The sequence below is a fragment of the Arvicanthis niloticus genome, chromosome X, assembly GCF_011762505.2.
Source record: "Arvicanthis niloticus isolate mArvNil1 chromosome X, mArvNil1.pat.X, whole genome shotgun sequence".
NCBI lineage: Eukaryota > Metazoa > Chordata > Mammalia > Rodentia > Muridae > Arvicanthis > Arvicanthis niloticus.
Genome location: NC_047679.1, coordinates 87,767,291 through 87,786,747, shown reverse-complemented (window position 1 = coordinate 87,786,747; position 19,457 = coordinate 87,767,291). Strand labels below are relative to the sequence as shown.

General features: G+C 37.1%; 1 protein-coding gene across 1 annotated transcript in view; it reads right to left on the bottom strand.

Moving 5' to 3' along the window:
• Col4a5 (collagen type IV alpha 5 chain) overlaps positions 1–19,457 on the bottom strand; it is a 177,855-nt gene that overhangs the window by 70,211 nt on the left and 88,187 nt on the right. The window contains 11 exon segments of the mRNA XM_076918781.1: positions 1,714–1,797; positions 2,116–2,289; positions 8,096–8,228; positions 10,023–10,064; positions 11,186–11,239; positions 15,513–15,557; positions 15,993–16,049; positions 16,143–16,196; positions 16,630–16,722; positions 16,888–16,929; positions 17,020–17,055. Of these exon segments, the coding sequence (XP_076774896.1) occupies positions 1,714–1,797; positions 2,116–2,289; positions 8,096–8,228; positions 10,023–10,064; positions 11,186–11,239; positions 15,513–15,557; positions 15,993–16,049; positions 16,143–16,196; positions 16,630–16,722; positions 16,888–16,929; positions 17,020–17,055 (814 nt within the window).

Here is a 19,457-nt window from a genome sequence, read left to right as displayed (position 1 = left end):
ACTACAATGAAGTTATTTATTAATAAACTAATAATTAATCAAAATATAGCTTCAAATTTTCTAGACTTAACCTAGTTAAGAAATCAGTTCCCTAAATCATCTAGATATCAACATAAACCCTTAATTCCCACTGAATAAAATAGAAATAATGAAATAATTAAAAGATAAATTATATTTATTTTCTTAATTGTAGTACCTATATTTTAATTCTTATTATTATTTATAGCTTGAGCATTACTATTATTACTTGAATAATCTCAATTATAATAAAAAGGCAAGTAAGGACTAAGAATCCACACTACTACTCAAATTCCAAAGCATTATAACACAGTCATGCCTATTGCATCTTAATCAAGATCTGTTTCTTCAACTTCATAAATTATTCAATCTCTCACATTATTAAATTCAACAAAAACCTCTACCTCATAATTTGTTAATAATACAACTATAATTAACTCTATAAAAAGCCACCATTATTAATACCTTTAATTATTCAATTAGTGCATCAGAGGTCTAAATGCTCGTCTACTGACACTGATGTAGTAGTATATGCAAAAACTAGCATCACTCCTAAACAAAATACAAACCAATGCTACCAAAGACCCAACCAAATCTTAATTCTAAACCCACTACTGACACTTAACACTAACTTCAGTCTACCATAAATAGATAGAAATGTAAGAAACTCTTACAAAACAAAAGCAAAAATTAAATAATCATGTATATTACAATTTCCATGTAAAATTAAAGCAAGACTAATGGCAATAGAAAATCATTATTATTTTTCAACTGTAGAAACTCTAATGACCCCAAATTCCCTCTTGTTGATTTTCCAGCCCCAACCAGTTTCAGCATGACAAAAATCTACTCTTTTACAAAGCAGCTGCATGATACTACTAATTTATTACCACAGTCCTCTACGTAGTAATACACTGTACATTAGATAAAATGGTTACATTTTCATCTGTAATGTCTGTCTGTTGGATGACTTATCAAGCATTTTAATGCAAATAGAGCCTCCATGTTTTTCATCACCTTGATTTTCTTCCCACAAAGGCCTATACTATGGTCATTAACTTTCTTGGAAAAACTAGGTAAGAACTTTTGAATCAAAACCCTTAGGAAAACAGGAGGGCATGCAGACTACTAGGTTTTATGTACAAACAGCAACTCAAATTAGTTAAGAATGTACTGCCTAGGCACAGATATGAGCATCTCTGTGTATGTGGTGATGTAGATTTGCAAATTTGCAAGTGTTTGTTATTACTTTAATTTGTTGATGAAGAAGGAAGCAAGTTAAGAATCTTGAAGTGATAATTATTGTAAGTATAAAAAGAGAAATGAAGAAGCTAAACCTCAGTTCCAAATGAAGAAAAGGAAGCGAGGAAACAGCATAGCAGTCAAGCTTAATAATAAAGTTGATTTCAATGAGTGGTCATGTAATTTAAAGTAAATTAAGAAGAAAGAAAACATACCGTTAAGTTATGGCTAGTCTAAAGTAGGTCTCAATGGGAGATGGGCTGAAGTCAAGTTATTAGAAGTTGTAAGCTAAAGAGTGCTGAGATATGAAATCAACACTATGAAAATATACACTATTGTGAAGGAGATGATACTGGAGTGTGAGCTTGGGAATAGCTGTCTTAAGACAGAAGTTAGAATACAGAGCATTCTGCTAATGACTATAAAGAATAAAAGGATGCTTGGAGATCAAACCTTTTACTCCTTGCTCTCCTTGGAGTCCTTTATCACCTGGAGATCCTGGGGGCCCTGGAGGGCCTGCTTTACAGATTTCATCACCTGAGGTTAAAGATAAAAAGTTAATTAATTGTTGATAAATGCTGAGAAGACTAGAGGAAAAATCCAGAAATGCTAGAAAAATATTTATTTTCAATTATTTCTCTGGAAAAGATACAACACAAAAAACAATATGGCAACATATTGTTGATAATGAACACTGTTTGAAGACCAATGAATCACCAAAATCACAAGCTAAAAATAACTGTATAATCTCTTAGATATCAGGAACATAAATAACGATGCCAAACTTCAGTCAGATTCACTTATAAGTGAAGTACAGCAAAATAGCCAACTTGTCAGGATAAAAACAGAGCTTACTGGATGGCAACTGGGGGCCAGGAGGACCAGGAGGTCCTGGAAGGCCAGGAGTCCCAGGTTGTCCATCAATTCCAGGAGATCCAGGAATACAAATTCCAGGGGGACCTTCATCACCTTTCTGACCCCTTTCACCAGGATATCCAGGAGGACCAGGGGGACCCATGACTGCTGTCCCTAAATAAGAAAAAGTACATGTTAAAGTGACCAAAATGATCCTATCTTGCACACAATTACTTTGATCCTCAAGGGGACGTTAAGAATGATAAAATCTGCCTTTAATATAATATTGATTTTATTTTCTTTTTATATTTTAAAAATTGTATTTTTAGTAAACAAAACAATGGGTTGCATTATGGCATATACATATATATCTTTATATTCACTCCACACTACCTTATCCATTTCTTTTCCCACCTCCTTTCTGCTTCCATGTCACATTCTTTTTTTTCCATGTCACATTCTATAAGGCTAAATTAAATTCTGCACGGAAGAAACAATGTGCATTATTGTGTCTTTCTTCTTCCCATTTGCTGCTCATGTTTTAAACACCTTCCTCTCCAACTTAGTCCTTGTTCAGTTCTTTTTTGTCTTAAGGTTTTTATCATAATTAATATTTGCAAGGAAGAAAATTTTAAACGATATAACAGTTTGAGTATAAGGCACAATTATTTAAAGTAATAGGCAGTGGTCGTGCACAACTTTAAACCCAGCACTCAGGTGACAGTGGTAGGTGAATCTCTGTGAGTTCAAGCACAGCTTGATCTAGTGAGTTCCATGATAGCCATACTTAGTGAGAACCTGTCTTAAAATTCAACAAACAAAAATAATTTTGTGACTTTTCGAAATTACTAATAAATGATTACACTCTCCTTGATACGACGATGTTCTAGCCCTAGAAATATCAGAAAATCATTAGTAATGAGGGAGGGTGTTACTAAGCATTAAAATATTTCAATAAGGCAGGGGAGTGGGGGTAACATGGGGATGGAGAGAAAGTTTAACAAAAACTATGGCTGCATGAAGAAACATAGAGGTATGCCACAAAAGACTGCCATTCAGATATGACATGGCCATTGCAAATCTGGAATACACAGGAGTTATGGATTCTTTTGTAAGACGGGCCCTTCAACACTATATCATGGAGGAGGGGTGTTACTTTTCATTAGTAGTATTGTCACTTGAGGTGGGGGGTGTTAGGAAGAAGGGGCTCTAAGGGAAATTAAGGGGGATGACAAAAGTAAATTGAGGCTGAACATAATCACAGTATATTATACACACATATGTAACTGTCAAAATGCAAAGAGAGAGCAAGTACTTCAATACATAACTCCACTCTGGATAGTTTTTCAGCCTCATGGCCTATTTTTGCACATCAACACACTTTATGCTTTGTTTTCAAAACTACTAAGGAAACGATCACACATTTTTAAAAATTATTTTCTACATTTAAAGTTTTTCTTCTTAATTAATTTTAAGATCGACTCATAAATTTCTCTTTAAAATCCAATTGGAATTTGGCATCTGATGGCCAGGACTTTAAAAGATGATTTCTTGATGCAATGAACTTTAAATTATTGATCTCTTACATGAAGTGTATGTTGGTATATACTTAGTAATTCTAGATTATTCACTATGACTATATGTTTTAAACTCATATGTATGTGTGTAAAACTGTGTGGTTTTATGTGCACCATTTGTGTGCTGGTTTGTTGAGGGATAAAAAAGGAGAATCAGATTCTTTGGAACTGGAGTTATCAGAAGTTGTAAGCCATCCTGAATGTGCTGAGAACCAACCTTGAGTCCTCTGGCAGAGCAGTTAGCTCTCCAAACCAGTGAATCATCTCTCCAGCCCCATTCATAAATATTTTACAAAGACCTGGAAAGAGTTCTTCCCTATATTGGGGGAATAGGTTTCACCTGCTTTGTTGCTATTATCAATTTTTTATACATTTATTGTTCTATTGTCTTTTACTTTGTTAATATAATCAGTTATAGCAATGTAACATAGAAACATCTCTGATATCTTGGGAAAAATTAAATGGTGATAACATTATATGTAATTTATAGAGAGATACGGTAATTTGAATTTAGCATTATTATAGTTTATTCATAAAACTGGATTGAATAATTTTATTTATAGAGTTTTTGCTTGGCTGGTTTGTTATCAGTGTTATTAGGTTTCCTACTTATGCCTTGAAATAATACAAAACATGGGATTTTTTTTTCCAGTGTGGTAGAATTCAACTATAAAACTATTTTTAAAAGCCTGTAAATCAATACTTCTTCATGTATATCTTCAATATTTCAAAATCACCTATATTAATTGACTTATTTAGACTTCCTAATCATAAAAACTTTAATAATTTTGTTTTCTTGCTTAAAGAGTTTATTTTTCATCTAGAATATTAAATATATTAGTAAATATTTATAGTTTTCCAGTAAGTTAAAAATGTATGGCAATAGCCTTTCTTTTTTACTAATTTTAATTTTGACCATTTATGAGTTTTACCTTGATTGTATTTGTCAATCTATCCTCATTTCAACCTCTTTTCCTTACCATATTTTAGTGTCCATGTTCAGTTATATCTGTTTCAGTTTTCATTTCACATATTTTTTCATCCTAGTAAAGTGTTCCATTCTACATTTTTGTGCTTGTTTTTTCTTGTATCTGCGTATGAGTTAAATTTATCCCATTTTGTTTTCTTTATTGTTTCTAGGGATACAACCCTGTGCTTTGTGTGTGTAAGGCAAGTACCTTATCCCTGGGATACATTCCTATATCTCTCTTATTTTTGATATTTGTAGTCTGATGATAGAGTGGGGGTACTGTTTGCTCTATAGTCAAAGAGTTTTGATATGAAGCATTTTAATTGTGCTTACCATTTAGTGGCTTAGCTCTGTCATCATATAATGCCTGCTTATCTCTGGAACTGCTTTTAACTACATCAACATACAAATATTATTATAAGGATATTTCCAACCTATTTTACTGTAGTCACAGAAAATCATACAGAAGCATACACACAATAGATCATTTTCAAGTCAAAAAGAGTCTATTTTTATAAATATCCTATGTAAATTTACAGAGGACTATATATTCTTTGCTTCCTAGAACATTTTCCTTCTCTTCTATACAGATAGCTTCATTATGTTGGTGAAATTATTTATATGCTATATTAATAAACTCAGTGTGCCAAGGATCTGTCAATTGACCCCCTGAAGCTTATCAATTTTATTATATAATTGAAGGTTATTCATTAGTTGTGTAAAGGTTTGTGACTTTAATCACTATATCATTATTTATTAATATCTGAGCATTAATGCATTTTCATTGAATTTTCTTTCACGTGACATTAGAATTAAATAGCTTTCTTTTTCTATAAATCATTTAATTAATATTTTTGCACCTACTTTCAAGTTTCCTCTTTCTGCTTCAGATACACATATTCTGCATACTATAGATGTATTTTATCTCATTTTACATTACTCTCATCTAGTAGGTGTCTTATCTTTTAACTTTGGTTGGACTTAATGATTTACTTTTCAGAATCTTCTATGTCATCTTATATTTTATTTTCTATTCATCTAGGTTTATCTTTCTGTGGCTTAATTTTAGCTTCTACTATATAGATTGTTCTATTTTTCCTATAATTGGAGTTAATTGTACATTTTATTTCTATTCTTCCTAACAATGGTACCTATAAACTTTGATCTATGTATTTAAGTCTATATTTTCCCCTTTCACTCCCTCTCTCCTATCCTATCCCCCACCCCATTTCTCTTTCTGATGTTCAAGTATCACTCTCCATGCTATATTTTGAAACAGACTCTCTCACTGAAGCTGTAGCTTAACAATTAGGCTAGACTAGCTGGCAAGAAAATCTCCAGAATTCTCCTGTCTTACTTGTATGGGATTGAAGGCATGCACCACTGTTCCTAGATTTTTTACATCAGTGTTAGGGATTCAAACCTATGTCCTGATGTTTGTGTGGCAAACATTTATCCCACTGAACTACTCCTAAAGCCCTTAAATCTGTATTTTTCTAAAAGCTTATAGTGAATAATACTTATGGTTTCACATACTAGTAAGTAAAAACAAACAAATGTACCACTGGCTGACTCCTCATTTCTATGTATCTGCCCATCCCATGTAAAGAATAGTCACACACACAGTCCTGGTTTGTTACTTAAATCATATTTTTATGAACTAAGAGTTAACATAGGTTATTAAAATCTTTCTTAGTCCCTGATTCTTTTATCCTACCTCCCACCCCTGCTTTATTCTGAATTTGTCCCCTTACTGTCCAAGAAGGTCTGGAGGAGGTAAACCTTCTAAGTATCCTATCTTCACCCAAGGATGGCAGTTTAGGAGAATATAGGCTCTAAAATTCATAGTTATTTGTCCTTATTACTGTGAAAATATGCTCCATTATGTCCTACAAACTTTCTGTTCCAAAGGCAATGTGCCTTCTTCCCCTTAGGTAGGTTTTCAAGAGTTTTTGTTTGGTTGGTTGATTTTTGCTTTTGTTTGTTTATTTGTTTAATTTTATTCCTAAATTCTAAAATTTCCATGTCATGAGTCTATGAGTCTAGTTATGTGGCTTTGTAAAGTTGTTGTTACCCTACTCTTGGTTAGCATTTAACAATCTTTTTCCACAGAGGAGGGTGTGTGTGTGTGTGCACATGCATGTTCACACTTGCACAAACATGTACTTTAAGCAGGTGGAAGGTCACAGCCATTTTTTTCAAATGCTGCTTTTGTCCCATTCTTTTGGACTTCAACTCACACATGATAGTTTTGGGAAATACAATTTATCCCCTATGCATTATAATTTTCCTTTATACTCTTCAACTCCTAAACTCTTACTATATCCTGGGAAAAATGCCTCATGTTAATTTTCAAGGCATAACAAATATTTAGCTTCCCACGTTGAGATAAGGAATAAAAAGCACATATTTACACCATAATGAAACTCACACTTATTAGCTTCTTTCTTAGGAGGTGTCACTTTCTTCATCATGACAGCTTTTCCTTAGTTACACATTTTAGAATGAAAAGAAACTATAATTCATTGAATACATTTGTGTGCTAGATGCTGAAACAGACACTATTGTGAATTTTGCATAAAATCTTACAGCTTAATAAACAGGATACATAAGGGCACCTTAATTCGCAGACAAATTAATTCTAAGTGCTACAGAATACACTAAATCTTTGAAGGGAATGATATAAAAGTCTGCACTGAGCCTTAGAGGTTTCTTGTGTGGTGAAATCACCATGGAGACTTCTAATTCATCGATTCTGGAGTTCTAAGTGGACCGTGCTCATTAGCAATGTTATATAGGAAATATAGAAATGTTAGTAATTTGTTAAGTCAGTATGCTGTCCCCTGACAACATGAAAAGTGTGATGATTCATTTACATGTTCAAAGAACTGTTTGATACAATATATTTTTCATCAAAGGCAAAAATATTTATGGCATTTAAGTAGGCTTTTAAAAGTACATGTAAGGAATTTATTGGGAGATACAATCCAGATTTGGCATACTTTGTCATTTAGAAAGTCCTCATTTGGATAGCGGAGAAGTCTAAGTGTGTAAGGTGCTTTTGGGAAAGCATAAGGATCTGAGGTCAGATCCACAGAAACTCCTTAAGAGCCTGGAATGGTAATAATGGTAATATAACTTCAATGCTGGTGGGACAGACAGATCTTGGGAGTTAACTGACCAGCAAGCTTAGACTTGCATAATGAGGGAAAAAAAGTGCAGAAAGACTTTTCAGTGTCAACTTATGGCCTCCACAGGTGCTCACATGGGTGAGTTCACCCACACACAGACATATATCATCCATACCATACAAGGTGTGGAGTCTAGAATATTTATGTTATCCATTCAGGGTCAATCAAACCAATATGGTAAAATTGTATGTATGGATTGGCTAGAATACTATTAGCACAGAAATATAAACATAATCTTTTACCTGGAGGTCCAGGAAATCCAGGTGGACCTTGGATTCCAGGAAATCCTCGCTCACCCTTTTCTCCAGGCAAACCAGGTAGTCCGATATTTCCTTTTTCTCCCACAGTCACACCAGTTCCAGGTGCAGGAATTACCTTTTTATGGAAAAAAAAAATTCAGGAATTCAATGAAGAAGAAGCTTGCTCTTCTAAATGTAACTAAGCAGCTACATGTGATTATAACGCTTTATTTTCACAGTTCTTAGATAGGAAATTTTAATAATTATTACATAAATTGACTCTCCCTATGACTGTTACATAGAGCAAGTCACCCCCATCACTTAGGAAACACGTAATACCAACAACATTATTGAGCCCAAGGCTTACAAAGCTAGAAGTGTGTTTTGCTGTCTCTTATCATATTATTGACAATATTCCTGTCACCTGAAGCCTCATAATTCTTCCCCAAATCACACAATTTCTGTCCTCATCTCATACTTTAAGTTTATTTCCTCAAGTCAACTTTTAGATATGAACTACTTGTCTTAAGGACACTACTTGAGTACTTACTGTATGTGACACTACCTGAAACCCTAAACTTGGTCAAACACTTCTTTCAGTATCACTCTTTCTTATTTCTTTCCCTGTTATTTCTAGCAATGAATTATTATCACTCAAGTCTATCTGGTTATAACCACTTCACACAACGTGCACATTTCATCAGTGCCTTTTACATATATGCCTTCCAAACATCATTTGCTCACACATCACTTGCTCTTCCTTGAGAATGCCCCATCTCTTCCAGAAATACCTGTCTCCCCACATCCTCTCATGACTTACTTGTGTTCTAAAGAATTTCACAAAAAATAAGGAATTTTAAGTTGACCTGGCAAATAAATTAATACCTGCTAGCCAACTATGATATTTCACTCTACCTACATCCAATGGACGTAAAAATATTAATAAACAAGAAAAGACTTCAATGTTTTAAGATACAAAATGAGAGTAGTGGTCCCACAGGGAAAGTGTGCTGCAGTCTTAAAAGTTCCATTTCTCCTCCTGATTTTATTTCTCATTTTCTAAAGAGATTATTTTCTGGAGAACTGATTCTGAACTGGAAACTCAAGCAAAAGTGGATAAAAATGATCTAATATCTGTTAAGCATGGCCTCATTAGGTTTAGTAGAATTCTATATATTCGTATCTGAGATTATTAGAGTAAGAAGGAATGAAATGTCAGGAGTATAGACTAAGTTTTACAGCACCCACTGCTGTGGAGTCAGTGCAGTGTTAAGTCCAGAGATTTACCAAATTTCAACCCAAAACATTGGTTAAACCTCAACAGTGATTTTTTTTTTATTCTCGATACACTTGGAAATATACATGCCTTAGATTCCACAATGTAAATATGATGGAAAATCTGTACTATCACCTCCTCCCAACTATTTCCTACTTGTCATCTAGAGCCCCAGAAAGCACACACTCAGTAAGGCAGAGAAGTGGGAGTCAGACAATTTCAAACTGAGCAAACTTATTAGGACTAAATCCGTGTTTGCCCTGAGCACTGCAGGGTAAACCACCAACTCTTGTCTCCCTCTCCCCCTACCCCCACCCCAGTTCTTTCTCTGAACCCTTTGAAAGCAGCAGTTGCACCACCTGCTGGTTATTTAAGAAAGGAGTTGACAATCATGATGCAAAACAACAATGTATAATTTTGGACCTTAACTATGAAAAAATGTGGCAGATCCCTATAACAACTTTAATGTTAACATGGATGATTAAACAAAAAAATAAAACAAAACAAAACTATAATGGCTTCTAAGCCAGTAGAAGTTGATAATGACTTAGATTTTTATGTTCTGCGAGGAACTAGTAGGTCATGTATAGCTTGTGTACAAAATGATGATATAAAGTCAAATTCGAGAAACAAATTCGTAAGAGAAAAACTTACAAGCCCAGGAGGTCCAGGTGGGCCAGTATCACCCTTTTGGCCCTGTTCAAGGCAATGGTGTAACATTTAATTAGTAAGAATGACATGACAGTATGGATTTCCTCAAGTAACAATTGAGTTTCATAAAGACTCGTAAGTCATTCACAAAGAAATCAAATGCAAAGTATAACAGGAGTTAATGAAATATTTGCTTAAGCCTTCAAAGATCTTTGATCTTGCCTTGGATATACTAGTTATATAATCTTGACCAACATGAATTAACCTCTCTAGCTTACTTAAAAACTGAAGACACTGGACAGATTCCTAGCAGGAACATGCTTTGTCATAAAGGAAGAAGACAACATTCAATTGTTATTTTACGGGCCAGGACTTAAGAATTAGATTTCTCTCTGATACTTCTGGTTCTAGGAAAGTTACTCTACACCATAAGTTACTAACTGAGAAACAATCCCATTAAAGTATTTGATCTCTCCCTTTATTCCAATTAGGTCTTTTAGTCTAAACTAAAACTTGGATCTAGTTTAAAGAGAAACCATCAGTAAATATGTGACTTCTGGATAATTCAACTTTGCTTTAATTTTTTCTTAGTTAAGTTTTGATACAAAGGAGTTAGAGAACAGAGGACATGGAGGACTAAATATTTTGTGATGTGTTAAAAATAGGGTAACTGTGTGTTTCACACATGCTTTCAGAGTCACTTTTAAAATAGGTAACTAAATAAATGACCTCAGTCAGGCTGCATCAGTTCAAAGGGAAAACTACAATGAATTAGCCACAAATTAACAAACAATGATTACATACAGAATGGAAAATGTTTAGTGGAGAAATTCTAATTTTACAACTCTAAACTTTTCAAGAGAACCTCACTGGAATAGTGACCAATCCTTCTCTTAAAGGATTTTCTGATATATGCTTGCCAGAGGCACTGCCATTCTAATGGAAATGCAATCCCATGCGTGTTCTCAGTCTGCACTGTGATTTAGAGCAATGCAAGAGAATTTAAAGGACAGGGCATATCAGGAAAAAAAATGGGTAAAGAAGGCATGCACGAATATAAACGCTAAGTAATTATTAATGATTTCACTTATAATCCAGTATCAATAGGGGCACAGATTATGGTAATGAGAATAAAACAAGACACATCACAATGCAGAAATTCTTACCTTTTCACCATCCCTTCCTGGTTCACCAGGGTAACCAGGATCACCAGGCAAACCCTTTAAAACAGAGGATGGGGTAATATCAGTAAACATGACAAAGTTAGGAAGATGCCAAAAATCATGTCCTCCAACACAAGTAATGAGAACATGAACTAAAGTAGTCCATCAATAGAAGAGAAGGTACAGTCCATGAAAATAGAGCTATCTGATTTTCTACAAAGTTGCCAAGAAACAACGTTTGAAAAAGGGAAGTATTTTCAACAAGTGGTTCTGGAAAATCTGGATATCAACATTCAGAAGAATGAAACTAGATTCCTCTCTCCCCTTGTACAAACCCACCTCCAAATAGATTGGTTACCCTAATATAAGATTTAACACTCTAAAACTGCTAAAGCAAAAAAAAAAAAAAGTAGCCTTCAACATATAAGTATAAGCAAAGACATTCTGAATAGGATTACCATAGCACAGAAAATAAGACTAAGGTCTGATGTGGTAGTTTGAATGAGACTGCCCCTCCCAACCTCCCATAGACTTTGGCATTTGAAAACTTGGTGCCTAGTTCCTGGTGCTGTTTGTAGGGGCCTAGGAGATGTGGCTTTACTGGAGGAAGTATAGCACTGGAGGCAAGCTATGAAGATTCATACCCTTGCACCATTCCTAATTTGTTCTCTCTGCTTCCTGTTATCTGTTCAAGATGTGAACTTCCTGCTTGCTGTCCCAGCTGCTATGCCTGATGCTTCTCTGCCACGTTAGACCACAATCCCTCTGGAACCCTAAGTCCAAACAAGCCTTTCCTTCCTAAGTTGCCTCGGTCAGGTCATGGTCTTTCAGCATACAAATTGAAAATTAACTAGGAAAATCACCACATGGGATTCATGAAATTAAAAAGCTTACGAATAGCAAAGGAAATTCATTCAACCGAAGAGGTGGCCCATAAAATGGGATGCAATCTTTGCCTGCTATCTGACTGGGGACTGGTGTTAAGAATACACAAAGAGGGGTGGGGGAGGTGGAGGGCAACTTCAGGAAGAGACTGAGACCAGGGATAGGGGAGGTGCCCAGGAATCAACAGGGATAATGCTTAGCTGTGACTCGAAACACTGAGAATATGGAGCGTGGGAAGGCTGCCTCCTGAGTGATAGGGACACCAACCCACCCACAAAACTTTTAACCCAAAACATATCCTGTCTACAAGAAATGCAGGGATTGGGGATGGAGCAGAGACTGAGGGAATGGCCAACCAATAACCAGCCCAACTTGAGACCCATCGAATGACAAGCACAATCCCTGATACTATCAATGATACTCTGTTGTGCTTGCAGATAAGAATCTAGCATGGCTGTCCTGTGAGAGGCTCCATCCAGCAGCTGACTCAGATAGATACAGATACACCCACAGTTAAACAGTAGATGGAGATTGGGGACTCTTATGGAAGAACAGGAGGAAGGATTGCAGGCCCTGAAGGGGATAGGAACTCCACAAGAAGTCCAACAGAGTCAACAACCTGGACCCTTGGGGCTCTCAGTCTGGACCACCAACCAAAAATCATACACAGTCTGGACCTAGGCCTCCCTGGTCATATGTAATAGTTGTATATCTTGGTCTTTATGTGGGTCCAAACAAGTGGAGCAAGGGCTATCCCAAAAGCTGTTGCCTGTCCAAGGGATATGTTTTTCTAGCTGGGCTGCCTTGTCTGGCATCGGTGGGAGAGAAAGCACCTAGCTTCTCAGATACTTGAAGTGCCAGGGTAGGGGGATAGCCAAGGGGACCCCCACCTGCTTAGAGGAGAAGGGAAGGGGCATAGGGGAAGAATTGTGGGAGGAGATGACCACGAGGAGAAAAGAGAGAGGGATGTAACATGAATAAGTTAAAAATAAATGAGTAAATTAATTAATTAAAAAATACATAGAGAACTCAAAACACTACACACCAAGGAAACAAACAACCCAATTTGAAAATGGACTACAGAACTAAAGAGAAAGTTCTCAAAAGAAAAGAGCAAAACAAAAGAACAACAAGAAACCCAAACCTGCAGGGGCTGGAAAGGTGGTTAAGAGCACTTGTTGCTCTTGCAGAAGACCTGTGATATTTCCTAGAACCCACATAGTAGCTCACAACTTCTCCACCTCCTTAGGCATGTACACACACACACACACACACACACACACACACACACACACAAAACACACACACACACATACCACACAATGCACTCAGGCAAAACATCTATACATAGCAAGCAAGCAAACAAACAAACAAACAACTAAATAATAGATCTAAAATAAAAGAAAATAAATGGACAAATAGCAAGGAAATACCTTAGGCATTAGGGGAATTCAGTTTAAAATGAGTTCCGTGTTCTATCTCATCCCAGTCAGTCTTTGGGAATATCAGTACCAACAAATGCTAATGCAGATGATAGAGAAGGAGAACTCTTCTATATTGTTGGTAGGAATGTAACCGAGTATAGCAACTTTGGAAATCGGTGTGGGGAATTCTTCAAACACTAAAAACTAGCACATGACTCAGCTATATCCCTCTGAGGCATGTGAGACTTTGTCTTAATACAGAGATATGTGCACATCCATGTTCATTGCTGTTCTACTCAGAATACTTAGAAAATGGAGGCAGCCTAGATTCCCAACAACTGATGAATGAAATTATAAAATGTGTACAGAAATGAATGAAATTGAAAAAAGTCATTATTCTAGGTGAGAAAACCTGGCTCCCACACTACAAATGTCACATGTTCTCTCTCATATGAGGGCATACCTTATTATGACATGTCTCATGCCATGCATACCTTCATGCAAACCAAGGAAACAAGGAAAGAAATGGGGGTGAAGAGAGGTTACCTTAAAGGATGAGGGAGACAATAATAGACCATATGTAAAAAGAAGTAAAGAGGGGTTATACTGAGTGTGCAAAGGTTTACGCAGGGATATTGAGGCAAGAATGGAGAAATAAGGATGTGGGAAAACACTTAACACAGACAAAGGGAATATAAAGAAACCTCTTGGAAAGCAAGATATTTCCATTTGTGTGACAGCAGCTTGGAGGGTAACCAATTACCCTCTGCATGTATTCAAGACCCACTCAGCGTGAGGCAGGTGGGAAGAAGAGAACACGATATACCTGGTAATATGAACCTAGCTAACGATTTCAGCCTAAAGAGGAAGTAGGCCCATGCAGAGAGTGTGTTCCTGATGGTTAACTTAGCAGACATAGGAGTAAACGCCTTCTAAGTACCATTGTTTACACCCATAAACACAAGGATCTCCAGCCTTAATCAGACAAGCCCTTCTTAACAATGAACAGTGGTGAATGCAAATACTCACAAGCTGCCCAAGATACAGATTAGAAGTGACAGCTGTGGGCCCAGCTACAAATCAGTCACTTCCTTAGACCACTCCCTCTAAGGCTTAAGGAATATTATGGATGAGAGGGCAGGAAGTATGTTAACAGTTCAAGGATAGGAGGAAGGGCTACTAAATGCCATTCTCTTAATTCTACAATTGTAATCATTAACTCTCTTCAGCTGTAGCTGCCAGCATTAGAGCTACACATGACAAACCCTATCAACCATCAGTCAAGGAAAAAGAAGGACCTCATGGGGACCCATCCTGTCTCTGAACTATGCTATGACATTAAATAGATTCTACAAGAGGTCTTTAGTTATGGCCTCCTCTCTTGAGCCCATCAGTCTCCAAAGTATAGCTCCAAACTCAGTGTTACCAATGGCCTAGATTAATCTTTCTGAGCCATATACTAAATGAATAGACATGAACATGAGAAAGAGATTGGTGTGGAGGTAGGGAGATAGGAGGTAATAGTGGCCAGTATGAAAGAGGTGCATATATGGAATGGTAGATAACAAGGAGACAAAGGTGGAGGAAGAGGAGACAAAGATGACTACAACGATGACAACTAAGAAGAAGAGGAAGAGGAGGAGGAAGAAGTAGGAGGAGGAGGAAATTATAATGTGACCAGCCAGTCTCTGCTTTTCCACCATGCTTTCCCTGACTACTGCATGTCTTCCCCACCATGGTGGGCTGTATTGTTCTATAGCCAAATAAACCCTTTCATGTTTAAGATCCCTTTGTCAGTGTATGTCATTACAGCAACTAGAAAAGATTCTAAAGCACACCTCATTATACCTGCCTCAAAACTAGAGCCATTCCAAATTTATATTCAGAATAGTGATAATTTCCATTCATCTAAACTATTTCCAAACTCCGTACCGTGTGCCCTCTGCTTTTCCACCACCACCTACAAATAGTGCAAACACTATCAGATGTTTTTGTTAAAGGAAAGGACCATTGCTACTCACTGGGTTTCCTGGTTGGCCAGTCTCTCCATCTTTGCCTGGTTTACCCTGTAGGACACAAAGAACAAAATGTTGTTAGTTTGGTGATAGGAAATGAAAGACTATAAGCAACCATTAGTCCTGCTTTGAACTATATAAATAGACTGTTAAAGTGCTCTTTTAAAATTAATTAATTAATTAATATTTGCTTTTTTGGCTTTTTGAGACAGAGTTTCTCCATGGAGCCTTGGCTTTCTAGAACTCAGTCTACAGATCAGGCCAGCCCTGAACTCATAGATATCATCCTGCCTCTGTGTCCTGAGTTCTGGGATCAAAGGAGTGCACCACAATTGCTTGGCTGAATAGACTTTTAAAATGACAGGTATTATTATAAGTTATACCTGTAGTGATATTTTCAGGCAATGCCATTAGGAACTAGAAAGAAACCTATACATGAGCATATTTAGGCTTTTTATAAACATCGCTAATGGTCATAACACTTACTCTTTTGCCTGGCTCTCCCGGCTCTCCCTTTTCACCTTTCACAGCACCAGGAGGACCCTGCACAAAAACAGTATTCACATTGGTTTATGAAATATTGTATATCAATGTAAGTTCACATTAAATGATGCTAACGCGTTTTAGAATACTTACAGGGGGACCAGGTATTCCTGGAGGTCCAGGAGGCCCTCTATCACCAGGAACTCCCTATGCAGGTATGGGGAAATTAAAGCACATTAATACTAGAATAGGGATTCTCTCTATCCTAGAGATAGTCACAAACAGGTTCAAAAAATGTGAATTTTAGCTTCATCTAGTGTTAACAGCAGAATGATATCCTAACAAGCTTAATTTTAAAAAATTTAATTATCTGAAGTCCTTGTTATTGAAAGAATACCTTCATTTTAAAATACATTTACATATAGTGACTTTTATAAGAGTAAAGTCTTTCAGTTTTAAATTTTTCATATTGTTTTTAAAAATTGATTGAAAGAATTATAATTGCCAAAAACTGACTAAATATAGAAAGCACAAGGTGACATCTCAATATACTTTCACATTGTGAAATGATTACCCCAGTCAAGCTAATTAACATATCCATAGCACAGTCTTTGTCCAATTCCCCTCTCCGAGAGCTCACCTGATCTCCTTTCTGAAATTCTATGTCAATTGGTCTTTTCTGCTCACTGAGCTGCCCAGGTGGACCAGGTGGGCCCTGAAGACCTTGTTCACCCTATTTATACAACAAAGATACAGCAATATTTCATAGTCTCCTACAAGTAATGATATTATAGGTAAACTATGTCCATCAGTAGAAAAAAGGGAAGGAATAAAGACAGTACAGGTGTATGTGAAAGGAGCGGCATGAAGGCTGGGTGACCAAATTTTGATTACTCACTTTTTCACCTTTGGGTCCTTGAAAATTTAAGCCCATATTCCCCTGAGGAGAGAAGTTCCAGTTTAAAGTCTCATTAACAATCAGAAAAACTAATCCATAGGAAATAAATAATGTGAAGAGAAAGAATATTACCTTTGGTCCTGGTGGGCCTGGTGGGCCAGGAGGGCCCTTAGAAGACACAGAAAGGAGAAAAAAAACTTTTAATAGGATGTTTTTTTAAAACTATTTGGTTTTTTTTTTAAATGTGACCTTCAAACTATTTTTAATTCTGGGGCTATAGCTCAGAGACAAAGCAGCTCTGTGCTAAAGTGAGGTACCAAACAATCCTATTTTTCCCCTCATGATTGTATTTTTGTTAGCAGCACACAGTTCAATTGATTAAAACAACCTAGACAAATGTAGAAACTTCTGGTGACAGGAAACGAATTGACAGCAGCAGAAAGTTAGGATCGATATATGAGAGGATAGATAGCACAAGTACCAAAACCAAAGAAGTTATCTTCAGTGAACATGTTTTTATCAGAGTTATGGGAAACAATGAAGGTGATTTTTAAAAATCACATGCTCTGTCAGCAGACACCAAACCCAACACTGTTGCTGTGGTCAAGAGGCGCTTGTGGACAGGAACCAAGTGAGGCAGTTCCTGGGGAGGTCTGGCCAGCAACTGACCAAGGCAGAGGTAGATGCTTGGAGCCAACAATCAGGCTGAACTAAGGGAACCTGGTGGGGGAGCTGGCAGAAGGACTAGAGGAGCAGATGGGACTGCAACCCCTTTGGAAGAACAACATAGGCTGGTCTGACCACCCAGTTCTCCCAGAGACTAGACCACCAACCAAGGAGTGTACCTAAAGGGATCTTTGGCTCCAGATACATATGTAGCAGAGGATGGCCTTGCCTGACAGCAATGAGAAGGGAGGCCCTTGTTCCCAGGAGGTTTGATGGCCCAGAGTAGGCAGATTCTGGAAAGGTGGGGCAGGAGAGTGTGGGTGGGTGGGGGAGCACTCTCAAATAGGCCAAAGGGAAAGGGGAGGACAGATATGGGATGGGATGGTGGTGGAGGGGTAACGGAGAAGTGGGATATCATGGGATGGGGGGGTTGGTGGAGGGGGTAACCAGGAAGTAGGATATTATTTGAGATGTAAACAAATGGAATGATTAAGAAAAAAATTAAAAAGCCGCACATGCTCAATTTGAAGCCAGTTTTGTTGTATGCAGTTGTGTTTGTGTTTCTGATCATGTCTCAGGGCATGAAAAATTAAATAGGCTTTTCTTGGTTACCCTCCATAACTATATGGTAAGACCCAATTGTTGAACCCTCACACTTTAGCTGCAGGATACAGAGAAGTCAATCTCAAGCACAGAAGGAAACTTTCTCTCTAGTGGTCAGATTTCACAGTGCCAGATGGCCAGATGTGGAATGCTGGGAGAGAAAACACATTAATGTGTTAACCAATGCTGGCTTCTGCATACTGCAATACCTACCTACTAGACAAGACGTGCCCACTGGTGCAATAGTAACATGACTGTTACTGGGTAACTAATCCTTTTTCTGATTGACATTCTGGAGGAATGTCAAACCTCATATTGCAACCCTGGTCAAAAGCCCATAGCTTGGGAGGTCTTGGGCCCAATGATAGAACCTTATTGCTATTTTGCTAAATGGTCAGGCTGTCTACATGCCTTTTAGATATTTATTTTTATACACATAGACTTGGGTTGTTCTGAACTTTGGTTAGAAACACTCCCTTTTTAATAGAGCATAGTCAATGGGAGACATGCATAACTAGTCAAAGTGCTGAGAATAAGAGACTGAGTGTTCAGCCCTAAGTAGACATATCTATCAACTCTCCCTCCTAAGGCTCAGAGGAAGAGGAAGTAGAAAGACTGTAAGAATTTGAAGATGAGAAGTAGTGCTGTAAACAGATGCCTTCTAGACAGGGCATGACTATTGCACTCTTGTACTCTCAGAAGCTGGGGTTACCTACAGAAGACAGTCATAAGATCATGCCTGCAAAAATCTTAGCATAGATAGGGCAGATAACCTCCAGGCCCCTCTTCTTACTGAGGAGCTATCAGCAGTTGACAGTTGCTATGGAATGAGTAGTCACCTTTCATTGAGGATGTGGCCACTAGGATTCCCACGCTCCAGTGGATGGCCTCACACCCATTTTCATATGGGCAGCAATAACCGGACGTCATGGGTTACTTTTTAAAAACATGAGGCTGGGAGGGGAAATGTTGACAGGCATTATGGGGAGAGTTAGAGGTGAGCAACAGGGGATAAAATGATCATATTTTATTGTGTATATGTATGAAATTCTCAAGAATAAAGACAATATTTTTAAAATATTAAATAGGCATTTGCCTGCCTTTGTATAGTGCTTTTAATATCAACATTCTTTGTTTATTTACATATTATACCTCAGTGTCATTTCTAAGACTTTGCCTCCTCTGTCAAATACAGGTTAATTGAAGGAAAATTCAGAAGTGTAGAGTGAATCAGTTAATTAGTTTACAAGGGTTAAAGAAATTCAGGGTTTAATAACAGACCCAGATAACACCAATATTGT